This window comes from Falco cherrug, chromosome 3, assembly GCF_023634085.1.
Source record: "Falco cherrug isolate bFalChe1 chromosome 3, bFalChe1.pri, whole genome shotgun sequence".
Taxonomy (NCBI): Eukaryota; Metazoa; Chordata; class Aves; order Falconiformes; family Falconidae; genus Falco; species Falco cherrug.
The window spans coordinates 37,827,857-37,851,339 of record NC_073699.1 but is presented as its reverse complement, the minus strand read 5'-3'; the positions used below and the strand labels follow the sequence as shown (position 1 = coordinate 37,851,339).

The window sequence follows — 23,483 nt, the reverse complement described above, 5'->3', positions numbered from 1 at the left end:
GTGTGGGAGTCTGTTATCACCGTAAGCTTTTGACAATAAGGCTGGTTCCCCCCTGGGAGAGGCACACAAGCTCCAGCTGGACAGTGTAAGGATGAGAAAGTAAAGATGGAGTGTCCTCCTCTTTGTACCACCATCTTGGATACCATCTCCTCTAGGCCACCAACTGCTTCCAGCCCTAGCAGATGTGCAAACAGGTCCCTTCAATGCCATGTTTCTAGCAAAAACTTCGGTTAACCACCCACATTTGTTCAGTGGCTGATGATCATGTCACTGGCTTTCCTCTTGCTGGGGATAGAGAATCCTTAAAATCAATGTAGAGAGAATCTTTAGAATGCATCCATCCCCTTTCATGTAATAATCCCATCAGGTGCCATTCTACACACTTTATCAAGTGAACCAAGCTCACAGCTTCCCAGTGGCTCTCATTATAGTCCATCAGGGAAATGGCTGTCCACTTCTTTTCACATTCGTCCTGGTTTTGCCTTTCCAGAGCCCTTCAAGAGTGTGAGCAGGTCCTGTTGCCATTCCCCAAGTTTTAGGGGAGTTCAAGTTTCCAGGGTTGAGTCTGGGGATGCTAACACTGAAATGCAGAAACATTGAGTAGAAAACAATTGTATGTGGTATCTGTATACCTTTGTAGGAATTGGGATGCTGAGGTAAAAATAATATGAGCAGCTGGTTTACTGAAATGGTACAGAAAATCCCCTGCATTGGGAGGTGGGTGTGTCCTTTGTTTTTTTTTTTTGGTCATATCTTTGGGATAAAATGTGTTAAAATGAATCTGTGCATGTTTTACAGGTAGCAACAGCAGAGCCTTCAACACCAATAGGCTTTTTTCATGTAAGACATAAAACATTTGACATGGAATGTACTATTAAAGCCAGACCAAGGGGGGAAAGGTATTCAAGGACTGATTTCCATTTCAAACTGCATTCTGGCACTTTGTACTCCAGCACCATTGGTGGATCAATATTTAATGCCCGGAGATTCTGGCTCTGCAGGAGTCATGTCAGGGGACCTCTAGAGCCAATCTGCTTGGGTAGAGGAGCGATAATTATTCATGGGCTCCTGCCTCTTGCTCCTTCTCTCGCACAGCCCCACTCTGCTGACTCAGTGCCTTATTCAGTCTTCTCTCCCTCTCTCCACTGCTGTAGCTGGACCCCTTTGCCTTCACCGCCTCTGAGAGCCTGCACATCCCACCATGGCTAAAACAGCAATGGGTAAGAAACCGCATCTCTTTTTCTTCAGCCACTACCAAGGCCACTATTTCCTAGGACCGCTGCCTACACTGGGTGATCTTCTCAGTGTGCCTGAATTTTGGAAAAAAATCAAGACAACGCTAAACATATTTTTAATTTCTTGGATTAGAAAAAAAGGGAGGGGGTGCGGGATCCCGGGGCTTTTTTAACGTCCCGAGATCAGATTAATTATTTGCTGGGGGGGGGGGGGTGGGCGTGGGGGTTGTCGGCACATAAGCACAGCCTAATTTTGAAACGGCTTTCATTATTTTAAATATGAATATATAGATTGCGGCATTTAAAAGGGAGAAGAAAAGAAAAAAGAAAAAAGAAAAAAAAAAAAAAAGGATACCAATTTTGGAAAGTTACCCCTGCTATCACACGCCTCCTGCCGCTCCCGTAGCCCCCGTTGGCCGGGGCCAGCGCTCCCCGCTGCTTCTGAAACGAGCCGCGACCCGCGGGGGGGTGAGGGGGGAGAAGAGGCGAGGGAGACGGGGAGGCACCACCTAGGGAGACCCGGCACCGGGGGGGTCAGGCCGGCACCGGGGCCGCGGTGCCGGCGAGGGGGCTGCGGCGGGGCGGGCACCTGCGGCGGCGCGCACTGCGGGCCGGCCGCGCCCAGCCGGCGCAAGGGGCTGCGGGGGGGCCGCAAGGAGCCGCCGCTTGCCCGCTGCCCGCACCTGCAGTCCGCCGGGGGGGCGGCTGAAGTAGGTCACCGCACCGCGCATAGCTGGTGTTTTCCACCAGTTCCCACTGGTTTTCGCTCCCCGGGGGCAGCTTGCAGGGCTGCTGTTACCGTGCGTTTTTCAGATCAAGCCAAGCATCCTCCCACCCCCCGCGGCCCCCCCCACCCCGCTTCCCCGGGCAGCAGCCGCACCCTACGCCCCGCCGCCGCGGCTCGCCGCCCCCCCCTGGGCCCCGGGGAGCGGCCGGGCGGGGCGGGGCGGGGCGGGGCGGGGGCGCTGCGCGGTACCCGCCGCAGCCGCGGCCCCGGGGAGCCCCGCGCCCGCGGGTCCCTTGTCCTGGCGCCGGCGGCCGGCGCGACGGGCGGCAGCAGCCCGGCCCCGGCCCCTTTGTTCGAGGGAGGCTGGCGGGGTGGGTGGGGGAGCGGAAAATCGCACTGGAAGGGTGTGGGAGGGAGAGAAGGAGAACAGCCGTGGTGTCAGGCTGCTGAAAGCATCCAGACCATATTGCTCCTTGATTTTTCTTTTTTTTTAATTTTCTTTCTTTTTTTTTTTTTGGGGGGGGGGGGCGAGAGTGAGGCAGGTTCTATGCTTGATGCATTCAAATTCTAGTTTACACAATCATTCACCATTAAAGTCACGCACACACAAATCCCACAAAATAAGGATGGAGAGCTCCGACACAATTATTACGCGCCCCCCAGAAGCAAATCCCATTCTGATTCCCATTCCGTGCGGACTCTGTTACCGCTCCTAATCACGTTACACAAAGTTACACCAAATTCTCCCGGCACTGGCTGTAACTGCTGCTGCTTTATACATTTATTTCCATGAATGCTGATGTTCCACTCCTGAGGAATAATCGGCATGGATTGCAAGCGTTTTAACCTGGCCATGGCACCCCTGGGAAGGAGGCATGAGGCAGCTGTAGACGCAAATAGAGGAGGGAGACAAGGGCTGTGGGAGCCTGGCCAGCCCTGCAGTGCCGAGCACGCCGTCCCCTCCCCACTGCAGCAATCTGGTAATCAGTATTGATAATTTGTAGTCAGTCGGAGACTTATCGCTGCAGAAGGCTCTGGTAGGAATTCTGTCACTAGGGAAGTAAAGGGCTCATCGGCCTACAGTTAATGATCTCGCAGCACATAAATATAAAGGTTTCTGCAGCCAGAGAGATGCCTGGAATCGTTAGGTTTGCCCAGAGACAAACTGGCTGTGTCACACCAGTTTGCCTATTAATACCTGATTAACAAGCTACATACACGAACCATAAAAAGCAATGTAACTACCTGGCTGGGGGTTCTAAAAATACTAGTTACAATGGCATTCAATTAAAAAATGGAAAATATATTATTAAAAGTGTCTTCCCTCCTTAAACTCACAGAGGCTGAGGATCCTTTTCACCATTTCTTTCGACTTTATTCTTCCTTGTTATATTTATTTGTAGAGAAAATTGGGATCTACACAGCCTATTAGAATAAGCCACTTTATTTCAAGAGTTTCTTCAAGGCAACAAATTTTAATTTCATACGGAAAAACAGATGCGTTCTCAGTCACACACATTTCCAGTTAGTGCTAAGCTGCATTTGTTTTGTACTCAAGCTTAACCCAATAGACCACTGAAAGGACTACAGTGCCTGATTTTTTTCCCCTGTTGAGCACCGTATTTTGCAAAGTGGCAATAAAAGCCGGATCCTGCTGCCACTGAAGCCAACAGAACATTTCTAATCAGCTTAAGCTGGCCCACTGTTATGTTTCTGGCCCTGGTCCAGCAAGGCACTTAGCAGGTGTCTTTGAGTTTGAGCATGTGAATAGTCCTACTGGCTTTGGACAGTGTTCTTCACATAACTCAGGTTAGGCAGATGCTAAATACCTTGCTAAATCTGTGTGTATATTCTGCCATAGAAGGCAAAATTAAGCCTCATTTTCTCCTAGGCTTTGTTAAATAAAAGGTTTTCAAGGAAAGCTCCTTTGGTTTACACAGGAATTTCAACAGCTACAAGAACTTCTGGAGCTCAGGACACTCTGGATGTTCATGAAGTTCTTTCTATTTAGTTTACATAGCATATGAATGATGTGTACCAGGCACACACACACACACACCCCTATTATCTATATTTGTGCATCTTATTTTAAAATTTCATATGACATGACTGTACAGAAATTCTGGAGGCTTTTAAATCGCACCCTCCCCTTGATGCCATCTTCCAAATGAAATCTGGATTGTCTGGATGGACTCCTTCATATCTTATGCCCCCTGCCATACAGGATGTATGTTACATAAATCAGCAGCTTTTGCAGGTGGGGTCACTACAGACCTGATAGGCCATGGACCTGGTTGGATAAACTTTTAATTTAAATAATATTTATTATGAAAACATCTTCAGACAATTATCATACAGAAAGTCTAAGTCCCAATTACAGCTCTTATTTTATAGGAAGCTGTTTAACAGAAATACATGGGATATGTGTTAATAATGTGTTAAAAGGATTTTAATTCAGACTCCTTTTGAGATAGTCATGACTTCTGTGAGCTGATAAATGGCTGCGATTATGAGGGTATGGGGAATTCAGGCAGCCCCATGCTGCCTTCTTTGCATATCTCAGTAAGACTGATTAAACTGTTGTGAAAGTACTTCAGAGTTGTTCTGCTTTGTCATTTGCATATTAGTTACAAGCTCAGACCTCCATACTTAGCTTGATGGATGTTATGTCACTGCTAAACCTGTCTATTAACAGAGTACTACATTACTGGCTTATCTGGTATGTAAACATACACATGAAGTCATAAGTAAGTGTATGATTGTTGAGTTTAACTGGTTCAATTATTTTACTAACTAGACTTTTTTACTGCAAAGGGGTAAGCAATCTGCCTCTGATCTGCCAGTGCACTTAAACACTTGATTGATCTTCAACAACTGCACATGAGTAGTCATCTGGACATCAATGGCAGCAACAAGCTTCAGGTTAAACAACATATGGCTAAGTACCAGGCTGAACTTGGACTGAACATGCTCCTTTCCATACTATGCAGTTTTTAGCAGAAGGTTTTAACATTTCCCTTTTATAAATAAATACAATTATTTCACTTTTATAAATAAATGAACACAAGCCAGTACTGAATTGTTTTCAACTGTCAGAAGATTATGTATCTGAATAGACAAATAGGAAATTACTTTAAGATGAGAATGAATGCAGACATTCAGAAAAGTTTATTGTCTTATAATGTTAGCAGAAATGTGATTTGACTGAGACACCATTGTTCCAAATTTTGTCAAGATCTAGCAGAAGAAACATTCCAATTAGTTTATTTTTCTGACAATTTTGATTACTAAGCTAATATAAAGTCGCTGGCAAGTACAGTTCACTGGAGAAATAAAGACTAGCACCTTTTCACATTCTTTTCCTGTTTTTAGAGTAGAGTACTCTTCCTGCTATTGAGAAATGAGGCGGTAATAATTTTTAAAACAGTCCCTATGGCTAAGAATTTATATTGCCTCATAGCAGTTCCTTACTTATCCTGTGAAGTGTACAGGCGGGAGGATGGAGCGTCATCTATTCCATCATCTTGTGGAAGAGATCCCATAATATGCTGAGGAAATAAAAACAAACTTCAGCAGCTTGAACACTTCCAAAATGTTCTCTCACACCCACCTCCATCATCTCTTTGTCCCAATACAAGGTCTATTTATACTAAAGGCTTCCCTGTTTAATAATGTATTCCAGTAATTCATTCATATTGATTTTGTCAATTTTAATTTCCTTCAATTAATTAATGAAGCCTGGATTTTTTTAAAATTTCTTTTGTATTTATACTACAGTAGTACATTTCTCTAGATCACATTTTGCGCAGCTATTTTTTACTATAAATACATGTGTAATGTAACCTCATGGTTATATTTTTTTCTCAGGAGACATTTATATTCATTTCTTTAGAAAAGAATTCTCCATTTTCAAATTAATAGCATTAATTTTTTAAAAAACTCATTACAGAAGAGAGATGGACACTCATATCCAGCAGTATATTTAGATAGCATTTTAGCCTTCAAAGACTATACAAAATTAACTAATTAATTCTCCTAAAAGCCTTCTGTGACAAGTAGACATTACTGTATAGTCTGAAACACAGACATCAGAGGGTTCCCACAACAGGTAGGTCTGGGCAATGCTTCACCTGTGCAGCATTTTCATGTAGGTCTAATTTAACTACCTTATTAGTGCATAGTCAAAAGGAACAAGAGAGGTTCTGCACTCCTGAAAAATATCAAGCCCTAGGTGTCTTCAAGTAGGCACCCTAAAATGGTGTCACTTCAAATGATTGACATAGTTGGAAAATTAACTCACTAAAAGCTTGCCACTAAAAGTGGCGAGAAAGCCACTGTTCAAACGTAAGGGACTGAGGGTGGCTCCTAGCCCTGTGACCAGTGGGCAACAACGTAGCTGGAAGTGATGTCCTCCAACAAGTCTCCTCACAGAGTGTGCTCCCCCCCAGGCTGTATATATGTTGAGTACCTTTACCTTTCAACTTGTGAGGCTTCAAAGCCCTTTTCCTGGCACCCTCACTAGTACTGCCCAGTGCTTTAAGAAGGAGCAAATGTTACATCGTGAACCAGCAGTGCTTGCCTAATTCTCAGTAACTACCTTCAAAAATCCAATGTTAGTTCTCCATGCAAGTCACCTTTATAAACAAAAAGTGTTGCTGTCATTAGGTGGCTAGTAGAGAACGTGTCTTCTTCAGCAGTATCCATAAAATGGATGGTAGATGGGTCAACTTTGCAAATGAGTCTTGCTTCATTGGAGCCAGCCGAGTTCAGCCACTAGCCTCAACACTATCAGCTGATCCTTAGCCCATGGGGACACAGACATTGGTAGCTGATTTGGAGGTACAGCTGGTATTCACGGTTCTTGCTAGGCTACACACCTCCTGCTATGAATAATGTGGATGCAGTCTGAGTTGTTGGTTTCCATTCAGTTTAAAAATACTTACTCTTGATCCCACTTGGAGATGTGAGTTCCCCTGTGAACACCAGCCAGCAATTCTACCTGGGACACATACCTCAATCCTGCGAGGTGCTGAGCACCCATGACTGCCGTGCAGGCAGTATCTGTTGCTCTGGTTGCTCAGCACTTTTCAAAACCAGAAAAAACTGCTTTGGAGACCTCAATCTGCACAGACCTGCATCCTCAGTCAAAAGAAAATGGACTAATGCAGAAATGCTGGCTCCTGGGAACAAAATATTCAAGACATTGTGTATCTAAGCAATACCAGCATACAAAGCTGCTCTGTAATTATTTCATTTTCTTTTGCACTTATTATGTTTTTCTTTTTCCTGTCTGCTAATACAGAATTTAACAAATGAAGTGAATTTAAGCTCTTTCTGCCAAGATGTGCAGTTTTAAACTGATGCACAGCATCTACACAAAACTTTAGTCTTTGATGAATACATTTAGAAATGTTATTTTTTTGAAGGTATAGCTGTCTAATCCAGGAAGGTCATAAATAAATTATAATTTATGCACTCATTCTAATACACAAAACCCATCAATGTTGTAGCAGTTATTGTGTGGAGAAACTGTGATCCTTCATGCACACAATCACAAAACAGGATTGCTGGGGTTTGGTGGGGTTTTTTCCACCAGTTTTGCCCAAGCAGGTCTTTAGTTTAGGGAGGTGACCGAGGACAGAGTCAGTAAAGCTCTGAGTCACCTGTGGCTTATGGTTGAACAGCACACTGATGAGGTCTACCCAGAGTAAATGTACTCACCACTCACTGACCCAGAGAGAAATGCAGGGGGGAATTGTGGGACTTCAACTATCCCTTGGGCGCTTCATCCATGCCTGCAGAGAAGCCCTGCTTCGATCTTCTCCATCATGGTGGGAGGAAAAAGAGGTGCCAATGGGTGCACTCCTGGCCTTCAGTCAAACAGCTGGTGGTTAGCCTCCGAGTGTGGTGCTGGATTGTCTCTGCTTGTCCTGCCTCTGCAGAGAACATCAGAGCCACCAAGCTGTGGCCTCTTTCCACCCTCCTATAGGAAGAACGTCATGGTGGAGTGAGGACAAGAGAGCACACAAGAGGAAGGATGACCTCCTCCTAGTAACTGGAAACCCTGGGTGTATGGTATCATCACTGGATTTTGCATGATACAGCAAAATAGAAACAGTTTCGGGAGCAGAAAGTAAAACTTGAGTTTCTTTGGGTGGCAGTTGAGACCCTTCAGCTTGGATCCCCTCATTTCTGAAAGAGATAGAACCCAGCTCTGGCATTTCCCTGTCGAAGGGGGTCACTGTAGACAGCTGTCCCAAAGGGCAGCAGTAAGACAGCCAGCAATGTTTCCCCACACCTGCATTTTAAAAGAAAGCAGTGGCTGTTCCTGCATTTGTGAAGGACCCTGTCCTATCTATGTGTGCCACATGCTGTCAGGTAATGGGCTACACAGATTTCTTCAGAGGACAGGGTCTGGGTTTGAAGAACACCCACTTCCCAGTGTTAGAGGATTAAACATATCAAGTCTGAGGCACCCTTGCTCGTACAAAAATGTAGCACCCTATAACACACCACCAATCTGAAGAGCACAATTTGTGGTATTTATGGATTTTCATGCTCTCTCTGCAGCCATGTGGGAATTTGCAAAATCTGTATTTTGAATGTAGAAGCCTGATTTTTTCTAAATATAATTTTAGGTATATAGCTCCTTTATTGGATTTGTCCCTTAATCATTTTATGACCTGACTTTCTCTACATTAAGATGGGGGTACTCTCACATACTAACCTCAGAGTTGTGGTTCAAGGTTGTGTTCCATACTGCATGGAAATGTGTAGCAATGCTCTCACATATGAGAAGCTGCAAAAATTCATGCTCATCAGATTAGGAAACAGAGCAATTTACCTTCTAAAGCTGTATTAGCATTCCGTGCTTTTCAGGCAGTTCTCATAATCCTTAGGGAATCTTTTAGGTAAAGAAAAAGTAACAAACTGTGTATATTTTATACTACTTATTGGTGTAGAAGTCTACAAATTGAGAATTTACCTTAAACTAAAGTATACTTTATCTGAAGCTGGCTAAAGTACCCTTAGATGCTTTTTTACATTTAAATATATTCATTAGTCAGTAAGTGTCTAGGTAGCTATAAATTTTGATGTTGATACTGTCTTTGACCCTTTCTAAAGTTATTGAAAACATAAATTGTCCTTTTGGCTTAAGATTTCTGATATACACCTGTTCAAATTCATCCTCTGGTTTCCACTAGGATGATCTCCCGATGTGATTTCATTGGCAAGGCTCCCTGAAGTGTGTAATGTTATTACTGTTATTATTATTTTTTCCTTTTCAAAAGACTGTAGAGACCACAGCCAGGTTAAACGTGCAAAAAATTTTTTGCCTACATTTGCATCTAAAAGTGCAGCAAAAATTAAATTTTTGGGGTTACTAGTATTTTTGTACTGCCAATCCTTCAGTTACCTGAATGAAACTGTAAGAAACATGTGCTCCTAGGAAATCTTTTAATTCAAAATGAATGCATGAATCAAGCTGTATAATTTTTCAAAGATTTTTTTTGGAAGAGAAATTCACTTCTGTAACCCATTTTATTAGTCTTTACTAAATATCAAATTTAACTGTTTTGGTATATTTGTTTCTTACATCATTCATGTGAAAAGAAAGAGCAACCGATGTCACTCAGCATTCATGTTTATAGTCACTTGAATATACAGTCTTTGTCTCTAGGTACTGGCATTTATTCAATTTATGTATATGTAATATAAAAGACTACTTCTAAGCTAATATATTTTTGAAATTTTTAGATATTTTTTGATGCTGTCAAAACTGCAGTCAAGGAGCTTTCAATACTATAGGTTGTAGATAGGAAAGAAGCTCATGCTCACTGTGGTTTAAAAACAGAAATGTTTAATCTTTGTCAACAGAACACTTGTTCTCAAAGCAAATAGCTTCCTGCTGTGGAAACTATGATCTACCTCTAAACATTATTTTCCCAGTAAAATATAAATAATAACTTCTTAAGAAAAATAATAGTAAGATATTTATTTTAATCTGCATTGAGGATTCAAGTTATTCCATTCTGAAGTGCATTCACATTTTTTGCAGTGAAACATTAAGGGAAATATCTTACTTAGGGAATCATACTGCATTAGATTAACAGTGTAAAGAATTTTACCTTTTAGTGGTGGGAGGCCTGAAAAGCAGGTTTAAACATGACAGAAGTACTTTTAAGCGTTCTGCAGAATTGTAATTATCAGTTTGCGTAGCTTGGCAATGCTGTTCCAGAGGTCTTGGCTCTGCTGGCATCCTGATTTCTGCAAAAAGGATGTGAACGGCACTGTCAAGGGTAAAAAATTGCAATATTGAGAATAAATACTGAACCCTGGTAGAAAATTCAAGGCATTTAGAGAAGCAAATAGGAGTTATCTACAACACAAAGATTACAAATTTACATATAGTACATTTCTATGTAGATACACAGATATGATTTTCTAGATTAAAATAAAACATTAAGAAAAAGTACCCTGGAAACAGAATATTATATCAGATGGACCTTAGTCTGTCCCTGAACTGCTACTCTAATATTTTTCTAGTCTTTTAGTGTCATTTACATATTAAAGGAAAGTCTGAGCTAGCAGTCAGGAAGGTTTCTTTTCCAGATGACTCTGAACTTTCTTGTGAACAATCTGCTATCCTAATCAGAGTTTTCCATCTGCTTCTTCCCCACCACCTACTGATTTCCAGCCCCAATCTGTTTCCTTGGTACCCATCCCCTCATTTTCTCAACCCAGTCTCATTATCCAGTCAGTCATTGTGTCACCCTCATTCCTGGTCCAGTTTCAATCATCCCACCCCCTCATCTCCTGACTGACTTTACCTTCTTTTTTTTTAATTATTTATTTGTTTTTTAAATCATCTGCTCTCGGCAGTTTCTTCTATCAGGCAAATTCAGCTATTGTTCCTTCATGCAGCCCTTCTGATAATCCTTCACACTTCTGTGGGGCCAGAAGAGGAGGAATTAAGCCCACAGGATAGTTGTTTCCTCTTCTTTTTCCAGTTTCCACCATTCCTCTGGTCCACAGCAAACAGGAGGAGCAGTCCTTGAAGCATCGCTCTCAGCCCATGGGAATTAGTCATGTCCAGCACAAAGTGTCTTCAGAGAAATTGGCTGTAAAGCTTGGACATGTCTCTCCCAGCCATGGCTGAATCCTGAAATCACATACTTCAAATACTTATTCTACAGCCAGGCCTGGGCAGGTTTTTCAAATGAGGAATGATTTCCTGGCACAAAGTGATAGAGCCTTTCAGACAAATAGAGTAAGTGCTTATTTAGTTCACCCTAGTCAACTTCCCAGAAACAGTGAAATGATTTTTGCTAAAAGCTTCTCCAAAATTCACCAAGAGGCAGCCCTCCAGCCAAGAAAACTGTAGGGCAGATCATTGTAATTTAACAAAGTGATGTTCAGTGGAAGGAGGACGCCCGTATTTTCTAATGCAGTGGAAGAAATAAAAGTGGAAATAGCAATGGCTCACTGTGGTGTGTGGTCAGGCATTTAAGTGGCTAAGATATGCAAAGGCCAGGAACACCAGTCTGGCTAGAATTAGATCCTAAACCAGTGGAAACCTATGGTAGTAGACCCATGTCGATTTACAGCTGATTAACCTATTTTTCCCCCTTTTAAATCTCCTGAAGGATCAGCTTAGGAAGGAAACATTTCCTTTATTATTTTGAAAAGTCATATAAAAGCCAGATACACTAATTAAGGATAATTTGATTATGCAGGAAAAGAGGCTTTTTTATACGGGAAAAAGAATTTGATTATACAACAAAAAAGAAAAAGCAAGCCGTTATGAGTTGACATTTGTGTAACTCCAGCTCCTGCTACTTTTAGAAGATAATGAAAAATAGGATGGGCACACCAGTCCTGGAAGTTTGATAAGTTTGTTATAAAGAACCGTCTGAACAACACAGAAGAAGTTCTGATTTGCCTTTAATGACAGACCGTTGATGCTGAGATATGCTGGTGCACAATGCACCTTTTTTATTCTAAATGAGCCAAGCACCCTCACAGCAGAGCCCCACAGAAATCAATGAAGCATCTCTGCAGGGATCAGCTCCTCATGTGGTTAATTTAGTAACAGAGTGGTGTCTCTGGGTTTATCAAGATCCTCTTCTGTGTAAGTGAAGGCCAGTACTGCAGAAAAACAGAGAAACAGATAGATATATAGCTACAGAGAGGTAAATAAAGTGACAGAACAAATGAATTCTAGAAATCTTCAGTAATATTTCAGAACAGGGTAAAAATCACTAAATTGAAAAACAATGTAAAAGAAGGAAGGAGAAGAGAAAGATGAAGAACAGAGGTGGACCATGAAAGATTTAATTGGGAGCAGTCTCATTACTGGAAGTCCACATAAATTGTTATAACATAGACATTTATTCTACATCTTCAAAAATCAATGTATTTCTATCATGCAAACCTGAGCAAAGCTACTTAAAACAGAGTTCACTTTCTCTGAACAATGGTTCCTGTTCTAGTTTTATCGTAGCATCAACTGTAACAAAAATATCCCATCAGCAAATGTTCTCTTTCATCCAATTTAATAAATTCTGAATAATATACTAATTTCTTTGCACCATCAGCATGGTTTCAAAGAAGAGGCCATCATTCTTTATTTTTCTTTTCTCATTCATTTTACACATCTTCTGATTAAAGTACTCAATAATATTTATAATCTGTGCTTAACTATGATAAATTTTAACAATATGCTGCTGAGTGGTATCATTATTTTCTTAATGGAGGCAATCAAATGTTTTAATATATGCATAAAGACATGGCAGGATACAATAGCAGAAATATGAATCAGGTGATTAGTAATAATGCCTGCATAGATGGTTCAGTGAAAGATCATGCAGAAAAATCTAAAAGCCACAGAATAACATATATGTGACGAATAATGCAAAAATTTCATCTTAGAAAGCCCCCCAGAAAGCATCTATTGGATAAAACTTAAATGCACCAAAGTCAAAGAGGACTTTTTGTTTGACTTAAAACAAGGCTAGTATTTCATCTGTGAATGATCTGATTGCTAGTAAAACAGTATTAATCAGCTCAAGATCAGGACTGGCAAAAACGTCCAACTATTGTAATTAGTTTTACTGGGAGTTAGGAGAAGTTCATGACAGTTGAATGATGCAGGACATGGGCCATATCTTCTAGATGGGCTTCTAGGGGACCACTGATAAATGGCCACAGCTCAATGGGTGCTCAAGCTGAAGTTTATTGAAACATACATGCTTTGCATGTGCTTTTTCCCATAATGTCCCATTAAATAAATGTCTCATTTATTTTATGGTCTGGATTAGGTCCTAAGTTTGACGTATATAAAGGTTTTCAATTGTGCCAATTTCTGGTTAAAATAGGCACATTTATATCCACATACTCTATTTCCAATATGATTTTACAGTTTTGCTCAATAACAAAACTTGCAGAGACACCAGATTTGTTGTGTTACTTGAGTTAATACTCACTGATGACCAGGCTGCTATTTTGTTTGCAACGGTTCCAAGAATGGAATGATCATTTAGACTCCACAAGCTATACAAAATCTTCCCAATGAGGCAAAGCCAAAATGTAAAAGAATAATTTCAACCCTTTTTATTTGCTTTTATGTATCTTTTGTATTGCCTGTGTCTATTCTATATGGTTTATTGCTTGCTTTCCAAGCAAGCTTAAATGCTGAGAGAATTTTTACCAGATCTGAAAGGTTACTTGGAAGACTGCATTTCAGAAAGAGGCAGGATGACTGGAGAAATGGCCTATGGTGATGGCCACATCTGAAGTCCAAGAGCTGAACATCTGCAGTTTCTTCCTAGTGACAGCCCAATGAGGTGCTCTTGGAATGTGGCAAAAGGAAACCGTGAGGTTCTTTTGCAAGAGAAGAAGTAGGATGGAGGGCAGCAAGTGAATGAGTGGTTGGGGGAAGAGCCAGGAAGGGATCCTGAGGGATTTGGTTCTGTAATGTGATGGGGATGAGCTCACCAAAAGTCTGCAGCTAATGTACAAATCCTGAATGATAGCCATGGTGCAGAGGTCCAGTGAGATGGGATGGATTTTTGTTAGGACAGCAAACACTAAAAGATGTGAATAACGAAGAGGAGTACAGCTGGGGCTCTAAGTTGCTAGTAAGCCCTCCCTCCTGCAATGGCACACATAAAATTGAGCTCACTTTGGGAATCGAACTATGGAGAAACTGGTTGGAAGGACGTCTAGAAATTATCTAGCCTATCCTGTTTGAGGAGGGACCATCATCACTTTGTTTAGCCAGCTCCTGAATGGATGATCTCACAACTTCCCAAGCCACAATTTGTAGCTGTTGTTCCTTCTGTTATCTGGAAGAGTTTGGGTCTGTCATTTCACGGATCTTTCCTCCAAATAGTTGCGAGCAGCTAGTATATTGTCCCTTAGCCACCTCTTTGCCAAACTGAACAAACCTGGCTGCCTCCACCACCCCTTTACAGGCCACATGCTTCAGGTCCCTCACCTTCCTGGTAGCTCTCCACTAGACCTTCACCTGTTCCTCCATGTCCCTCTGAAATTGTGGGTCCCAAAACTGGGTGCAGTACCTCAGGTGCAGCTCCACAGCAGCTAACACTTTCAACCACTGGTGAACCCAATGTCCCCTCCTGTTGATTCGCACACGCTGCTGGTTCTGGCCTGCTTCCTTTCTCCATTTTCCCCATCTGACCCCTTTAAAAGAAAGATGGAAGAAATAGCAAAAAAACTCTTCCTTGTGAGACTTTCAGAGCCAACCTACTTATGCTGAATTTATTTCTGTAAATTTACTTTTTTAAAAAAATCACTGCCCAGTATCCATTCTTGTTTTGGTGCTTAGGCTTCATCTTTCAGCACTGACAATCAGGAGTTTACATAGCATCACACTGAAACACCATCTGAATTTTCACTTGGGCATCTGTACTCTCTTTGGGACTGTGTAGAAGACTAACAGAAAATTATCTTATGTCTTTAAATGCTATGAAAATAGATTTTCATGGTGAACGTGTTGAACACTGAAATGTCTAGAAGTAGCCCCAGTTTCTAGATTTGGGGACTAGCCAAAAGATGCTTTTCCAAGGAGATAATGCCAAATGAAAAGATGAATTTTACAGAATCCGCTTTCAACATGGTTGATCAGGGAGTTGCTGTCATCTTTGCTTACTCTGTGCAGTGCTTTCAAAGTCCTTCAAAACCTAAAGTCATTATTTTTGAACCAAAGGATTTCTCCAAAGATAAACACCCCTTTGACAGGCGTCCTGCGTAGGGAGACTTTCTTAAATTAAGGACAAAATTTCCCTAAACCCAGAAATTCAGTCCTTTGGAATAACTTTTAATTACATAAATGCAGCCCCTTGCTCTAACATATACTCTCAAATTTGTATAAAAGCATTTAAATTTCTATAACCTTCATTATAAAAAAAGGGAGTTAAGCTATACAGTATAATGCACCCAAGTATAAAACAGAGTATCAGGGCATCTGCAACACAGGTTCCATTATCACAACTCCATGGGTTTAAAGCAAAATCCTCCACAAATACGAGTTACATCAACAGGCAAACTCTAATATCAGATTTATTATACAGAAATTTAAAAGTCATTTACTAAGAGCTTATTTTGTTCTGGCATTCAAATTTAAAATATTGTTGTTAATTAACGCAATTACAATGTGTATACCATTGTCTGTATTATTGCAAGGGTAGGAATCCTTCATTTTTAAGTAATCTACTTACATATGTCATTTGCAACTGTGTATAGAAAGCAAACTAATGCCTTTATTCAAACTGATGAGACATCCTTATTTCTAAAATGTCCCACAACATTAAAATTCTATTCAAAACCCAGAAGAAATTTGGATTTTTCAAACTGTCTCCTTTCATTGTCTTTTGCATTTTGACATTTAGTCGGTAGTCATGGCAGCCACTAAGAGTGATTGTGTAGTATAAAGATGCAGTTACACATATTTGGCTTTGGGTTAAGTACATCAAATATACGTGGATTGCTCAAAATCAACCAGTAAATGTTTGTGAAAAAAGCTTTATATAGATACACATTTATGTATACATATATATATAAACCAAATAATGATTGTTTCTATGCGTTTGCTATTCAGACACTATAAAATGGGTCTCTAGTCGATATGAAATGCTTAGTTTGAGGGGTACCTTCCACGGCCCTCACAGTAGCATATTGTCTGTAAAATGGATTCTCCTGGTAATTATGATGTGAAAATAATTGCAATATGTTCTGCACTCAATGAAATGACTCAGCAAGCAAGGAATACCTTTAATTACTGGAATGTAAAGATCAAGAGTCCAACCCTATTGCAAATTATAATTGCATTTATCCCATACAATATAAACAAAAATTTTTACTTAGCTGACTGCCCTCAGTATTTTCTTTGCCTAAAGCAAAAAAAATGCACCTTGCAATTTAATTTTCTTATTGTTTTCTGAGTCTTAAATTAAGACTAATATTTTGATCAGTTCAAAGCACAATTTTTTAAATACTGGAAGATGTCAAAGATACCTGCACTTTGGAGTGGCAGAGGCTGTGTATTACTGAGGGTTGTGGTTACAACCCTCACATGAGTTATAAAAGGAAGACACATTTTATATCTGACTTACAGTTCTATTAAAATCACATGTATATCTGATCCCAGAAGAATAGCAAGGACCAGCCTGCCACTGAGAACTGGCACCATAGCAATGCATCTCTGTTCCCTTGACTGAGGTACTCCACAACAGCTGAGGCTCCCTAAATCATGAAAACAGAAAAAGTTGGGGGTTTTACCCATTCTTTTTTAACTGCCTGCTTTGCTAAAGCATCTTGGGCCATTCCTTTGCTTGATGCTGTATTAATGGCTTGCTTTTAGAACATGTGGGTAATTGTGCAAAAAATTTGCTCTCTCAAGAAGCTTAGTATGGCTCTTAGAACAATTTGACTGTAATCTCAGTCCAAAGACGGGGGAGGGATTTCATAACCTAATTGAAATAATATTAGTACAAATCCAGAAAGGATCTACTGTGTCCAGGTGAAAAGGAACAGTAACAGAACTGCCATTCTCTCTGGGCATTATAATATACAGCCGCCATGGAATAAAATGACATCATGTCAGTGGGTGATGCATGGCCAGGTCATGCAAGACCGGGAAGAGTTTGCTGAGCCTACATAAAGGGATTGTCAGGGTGATGCAAAATTAAGTCAGTGGAAGCCTCTGAAGAGATCATTGGAAAAAAATGAATAAATGCCACTCTTCCAAACATACATGGCTGAGGGTGAGATTCAGAAAAATAAAAGAAATGCTGGCAGCTAGCTCCATCACACTGTGCTCTAGTAACCCAGTCTTACTGTGCTACAACAGAACCCACAGCATGATTTGTACCTTGGGAAGATGCTGTTTGATCATAGTAGGCTGCATAACTAAACCATTGCTGTTCTATTTCATCATACTAGATTTGCATCCTCAGTCTAGGGGCTTCACCAGCCAGCACCCATTTTGCCTGCAGCACTCTCAGAAAGACTGCCTGTGAGGTGTCACTCATCCAGAAATCAGAAGACCTGTGTTCTCCATGAAGCTTCCCTACAGAGCGGTTCTGTGACCTGAGGCAGGTTTTTTTTCACCTCTGGGTCATTTCTCCCCAGCATCCCATGCCTGTCTTTCTCATTTATGCCATAAGCTCTTTGTCCTAGGGTGTTCATATCAGACATGTTTGTGCAGAAAGTAGTGCAGATCTCAGCTAGGCCTCCATATGTTCCCACAACACAATAATGAGATGATCTTAAAAGAGTTCCAGCAGACAGCAGCCGTCTCTGATAGCCTAGACCCTGACTGCTGGGTGCTCCAGGGGAAGCTGGTGAGCTCCACATGAGGACTCAGAATTGCACTTCCCACGTAGTGCTGGGATCAGCAGCAAGCTTTAGGCATGCTGCCATTGTGGTGGCTGACACCTGCACGCCAGGGCTGCCAGGGCAAAGCAGGCTTCCTGCAGGCTCTGCAGCTTCCAAGCTGTAACCTAGTCTACCCCACACCACACTTACAAAGACACCGAAGAAGTACCACCTCCTTTGCAAGTCCTTTCCTGGTGCCTCAACCACCAGCGTGGCCCCAGGACCAAGCCAAGCACCACTGTTTTGCAGCCAGGAGACAGCATGGCTCGGGGGGGTCCTGAGCACTACACAGCCACTTCTGAGGGAAGGATCATGAATCTGGGGGTTGTCCTGCTGCAGGGGAGTCCTGAAGCAAACTCTACTAGGCTGCTGTTACAGCAGGCTAGTACAGGTGGTAGCCCCAGATCTCAGAAATGCTGAGGCAAGATAAGCTGTGTACAGCAGGGCTGGGATGGGTGCATGGGGGAGAGCCTCTGAGAAGCCTTCTGTTTCTCTGGCCTTCACACATGAATGTTAGCAGGCCTGAAAACACTGCTTTTAGCCTGAATGAAGGCTGAGTTTCTGGTTCAGTGCTGCTTACCAGGCGGGATCTTCAAAGCCATGTTAGTGGAAGTTTTGGAGTGAAATATCTGTCTTTTTAAGCTGTTTGATATGTAACCTGTCTCAGAAGTAGAAGAGTTTTAACAGCTTTGTGCACTGGCAAAAGGATTTGTCACAACACTTCAAGCATATGATGAGAAGGAGATACGTTACACACAATGAGTATTAAATCCTGGAAAGGAAATCTGCCCATTCAGAAATTCCAGGGCTTAAGGTTTTGATTCTTAAATCATTCACATAAGACTCTGGTGATGTCTCAGGGGATAGGGATTTTTCTTGAGAACAGGAAAACTAATGATAGGATCAGACCCAGAATGATATATGCAGAACCATTGCTACTACTCTATCACTAGTCCTAAACTAGAAGTAAAACTGAAGATTTTTCTGTACAGCAAGACAGAGCCAAGCTTGCTACAATACCAGTCAAAAGAGACTGTTTTCCCCTGTGTGCAGGTATGTAACAAAACCAACAGTCCTCAAACAGGTCAGATGAGTCAAGTTAGGAGGGCAGTTTCCTCCTGGTGCAGCTGCCACAGCCTATTCCCTTGATCTTTTTCCATCTAGTTCACATTCAGGAAAGTCTTTTTGGTTCACATCACCCCATAGCTGAATTCCTGCAGTCTTCTGTGCTTTACACATGACAGCAGATAGTGGAATGGTTACTGTACGAGGCTGCCTCTCACACTTGGGTGATAATAGTGTATCAGGAATTATCTATGGCTGTGGTGGCCTCTTACGAAGGTAGGCGTAAGTCCAGCAGCTTAATCATCAGCATCCTGCTAAAGCATCTGAAGAACAGGGGCTGAACTTCTCTGCAAAAAAATTAAACAGTTATTTTTGGTTAACCAGCAGGAAGTAAAGCTGTCTTAGGAGTACTGTAGCCTTTGAGTTTACTCCTCGCTGTTCATCCTCTCCATTGCCTTCAAAGTCTGTTTTGGTAGCTCAGATCCTTTCCTCTGTAAAAAGCTCAATGGGAAGAGAACTGGAGGAAGAGAGAAGTGGTGTGGAGGAAGGAAGAGAAATAGGGTGGGATATTACTTGAAAAAATTGCAAAGGCAAAGCACACCTTAAAGAAGGAGGCCTTCTCCCCTTGGGGGAAAAAAATGTGGAATTTCACCCTGGCTGAAGTTTCCTGAAGTTCAAATGGATTTCAGGAGGGCCACAGACCTCTGTATTAGCATTGGGCAATGTTGCCTCCTCCTCAGTCCCAGAGGGCTGTTGGAACTGAACTGCTAAGGGATTCCTCATGCCAGTGTGATGCACTGGCTCTCCAAAGGGGTGGCCCAGAAGAAAAAGAGCAGCATCTGTTTCTGCCACTGCTACAGACAAGTTTCTGCAGAGCTGGAGAAGCTTACCCACAGCTTTCTCGTCTGTTCTTCCCATGTTTCCACCAGCATGCAGTGTGGTGAGGCTGTCGGGGCCCTGAGTGCACCAACAGGCTCTGGACAGGCACATGTCTGTATTCCCTGCACACTGCAAGGAAGCGTATGCGTTTTCATTTCTTTAAACAGGCACTACAGTCTGACCCAAGACTCTCTAATAGTGACTATGGCAAAGCATTTGCATTACAATTTGTTTCATGTAACCATGACAAGATATTTTTTCCCCAAAGCCAAAAAAAAACTTCTATTGAAATATCATTTTTACAATGTGGCTGCATTAGCCCAACAAAATAACCCCATTAATTCATGTCACAGATGACCATAACAGTCAGGGCTCAGTAAATTATTTTTCTCATTGCTTCAGCAGTGCAAATTACATAAATCTGAATAATACAAAATAGTAACCTTAGGTATTTACCTTTTGACATCAGAAGACAAAGTGAACAAACCCATTTGAATCCAGTCATACACACATTAAGTAAAAATCACTGACCACGGCATCCAGAGTAATGCATTTTAGTCCAAAAATCCATAGCCATGATCAGCGATGAAGCTGTAAATTTAGGGGCAATTATCAGTCAGACTTGTGCCACCCTCCAATTTGCATGTTTGCATGTGTTTGCACTGACACTCCGTAGATACAAGACAGTCATTATTGGGCAGTCTTTGCATATGCAAACAGCTGCTTGTGTATTCCTTGGGATGGGTTTTCCAGCCAGATCCTATGCTGCCTGAACTATGCTATAGAAGTGGTATGCAAGGACTTGCACTGGAGGACAGGGTTCATTGGCACAATTTGACACAGTCTTAATAGGAAGCTGAAGGGTCAAATCTGTCACTTGCATCTTTTTTTGAATTTTGAAGAACCGGTGCTACAGTGCTCCCTGATTTCACTGCCATCCTGTGGTTTTATGAATGACACTAACTCTTGATTCTACCCCAAACTGTTTTAAAGCTGTTTGTTAAAATGTTCTCTTGTTGGAGAGAATAAAATTGCTAATACTTCTGCCAAAACCTGTGTAGCTTTAGTCACTCAGAACAGTCATGAGGGTTACAGAAATCAATGCCTAAAACGGCTTTTTAAAACTCTCAGTTGTCATAAAAGCATGTTAGATCTGTCCAAGTTCTTTCTTTTTCATTTTCTGGACATATGGCAGGAAACACTAGAGTCACTGTTGACAGAGGAAACTCAGTAATTCCCAGTTTCTTTTCCTTATTTTTTCTGTTTCTTGTTTCCTTTTCATAGTACCTGCTTACTCTATGGCTTAGATACAGAAACATCAAAAAATTCAAGGGCAGGGGACATGACCAAAGCTCTGTACCTGTCTCTATGTTAAACTACATTGCAGTACACGAACAGTGCAATTTTAAAGACTTAGCCACCAAAGAATGGCCTCGGGTGACTGAGGGTCCCATGCCATCTTTCTCACCAGTGAAACAGGTGAGCACTGTAGGGCATTACAGAGCCCATAAACTGTTAGTACAATTTAAAGGAACCTCTATTTTGGAGGGGGAAACTGGAAAAGCACACATATACATAAGGTTGTGAGATGGACTCACACCAAATTCTCTGTTGAGCAGTGCTTTGCATTCAGAGAGGCAGTAATGTGTAACATTGATCACATAAACAGTAATCACACCTATGTGAACGACCAAAATGAGATGTCACTCATGACTGAGCATGAGGGATGATCTCAAAGGTCATTTCCAACCTAAACAATTCTATGGTTCTGTGATTCCATGTATTCCTTGCAGGGGCTTTTGCTTTCATTCCCTCCATCACTAGTGACTCCATAAGCTTATAAATCCTTAGGGTTTCTGACAGCAGAGAGAGATACATTGGCTTTAACACAACCTAATTCGTTTATCTTAGACATCTCTCTTGGAATGGGAACAGTTCCTCTCTGGTGGTGCTTCTCTCTCCATTGACTAAAAACAAAGCTTTTATGACTGCTGCAAACTAGCTGTCTTAAATATTAGATGTCCAGCATTAATTAAAGTGAATCCCAGACTCACACATTTCAGACGAGTGCCAAAAATTAAATGATATGTAGAATACCTATCACTCGTGCCCCATCTTGAATTTTACTTATCCCAGTCCCATGTGCTCTTTCACCACTTTACCAGCACTCATCATGCAGCTTTCTTCAAATACACCACCAGCTATGGGGAAAAAACTACAGTTATGATCATATAACACCATTTTGTTTGACAGAAAAGGATGCAGCACACTTGAAATGGATTATAAAAAAAATAATTACTAGCCAACAGAGTGTGCCTGTTGGTGTTCACAAAATGGCGTGGCTTTTTGTAACTTAAAGCATTGTCTTGACAAATCAAAAACTCTAGCACCTCAAAGGGAGCATTAACAAAGTGAAATTTGTAACAAACTGCTTTGTCAATAACATCTGTGAGAAACTGATTTAAAGGATGGGTGTGGTAGGTCTTCTCTACCTTGTATTTCATGCTTTACTTACTCTTTTAACTTCTTACTTCTGCAGTCTCTTCCAAAGCAGAAAACAAAGCAGGGTTTCAGTTCACTCAGCTGACTGTCTCATAGGTGCCTGGCAAGGAGCTGAGCTGTGTTACAGGTTGCACATTTTGACTATGGGCAACGTGCCAGTTGCAGTTTCCTTTCAGGTGTGCAGAGCTTCAAGACTAGTTGGCAAGTGGAATTTGAAGTGTCAAAGATCAGTAACACTTTATTATAGGTGGACTGGATTCAGTAAGGCAAAAGGAATCAACAGATTTGCCTTCATCAGATGTTAATTATAAGTAACATTTACACTTATCTCTCTGCTTTCATGTGTTAAAAATAGTCTTGCTTATGAATAATGGTCTCTGCTGTGACACAGCAATCTGTCCTAGCTGTGCTTTGCCAAGGAACAAAATGTGACCCAAATTGCCCATGGCCTGTCAGTCAGGACAGATTTTCATTTTACAGTGTAAACGGTAAAAAATTCCTTATAGCTACTGGATAACAGATGAGAACAGACAGGGTGGTTTTACCAGTGCTTTTCCTAATCGTCCTATCTCTCCCAGCCACAAATAAGTGGTTGCTGACTTCTAATGGCAGCCATAGCACCCTTTCTTCTTAGCTTCACTAAAGGGCAAGAGAGCTGCAGGACTGGCAACGGGACTACTTTTCTCTCATTAGTGGAGGAATATGGGATGTATCTGAATAAGCACATTATCTGAGATCAGAAAACCATGTTCAAAGAGAATCATCAAAATACCCCAGCTGACCATGCTTTAGTTCACACCACAGAGCAGCCTCAGAGGGCACAAACAGGTTTACTTGATAGGTAATGAAACTGGGAGATGTGTATTAGTTTATCTACTATGCCTCAGGCACTAATGGTTGTTCAAACCATGGGGTGGAACTAGTCTAAAGAAAAGACCCCCAAAATATATACAGCATGGGCATGGAGTCCTTGGAATTGCTTCCCTCTGGATATCCAGTCCTGCTGGGCTTCCCTGCTTGTTCATGCAGACATCGTGCTGGCACCCTTGAAAGTCTCCCAGAAATTTTACCTGGACCAGCAAGTAAAGAGCTCACAAAGAGCATGGAAATGTTCACCCAACACAGGCAGTGCTTTCACATTTTATAAATTAGCTATTAAAATAATGCCTGAGGTT

General features: G+C 41.6%; 1 protein-coding gene across 1 annotated transcript in view; it reads left to right on the top strand.

The window, feature by feature from the left end:
• Positions 1 to 927: 927 nt before the first annotated feature.
• The window catches only part of STMN2 (stathmin 2), a 41,355-nt gene continuing 18,799 nt past the window's right edge, over positions 928 to 23,483 (top strand). Inside the window, exon 1 of the mRNA XM_005432215.4 lies at positions 928 to 1,220. Within this exon, the coding sequence (XP_005432272.1) occupies positions 1,202 to 1,220 (19 nt within the window). The 5' untranslated portion in view covers positions 928 to 1,201. The remainder of the gene's footprint in view (positions 1,221 to 23,483) is intronic.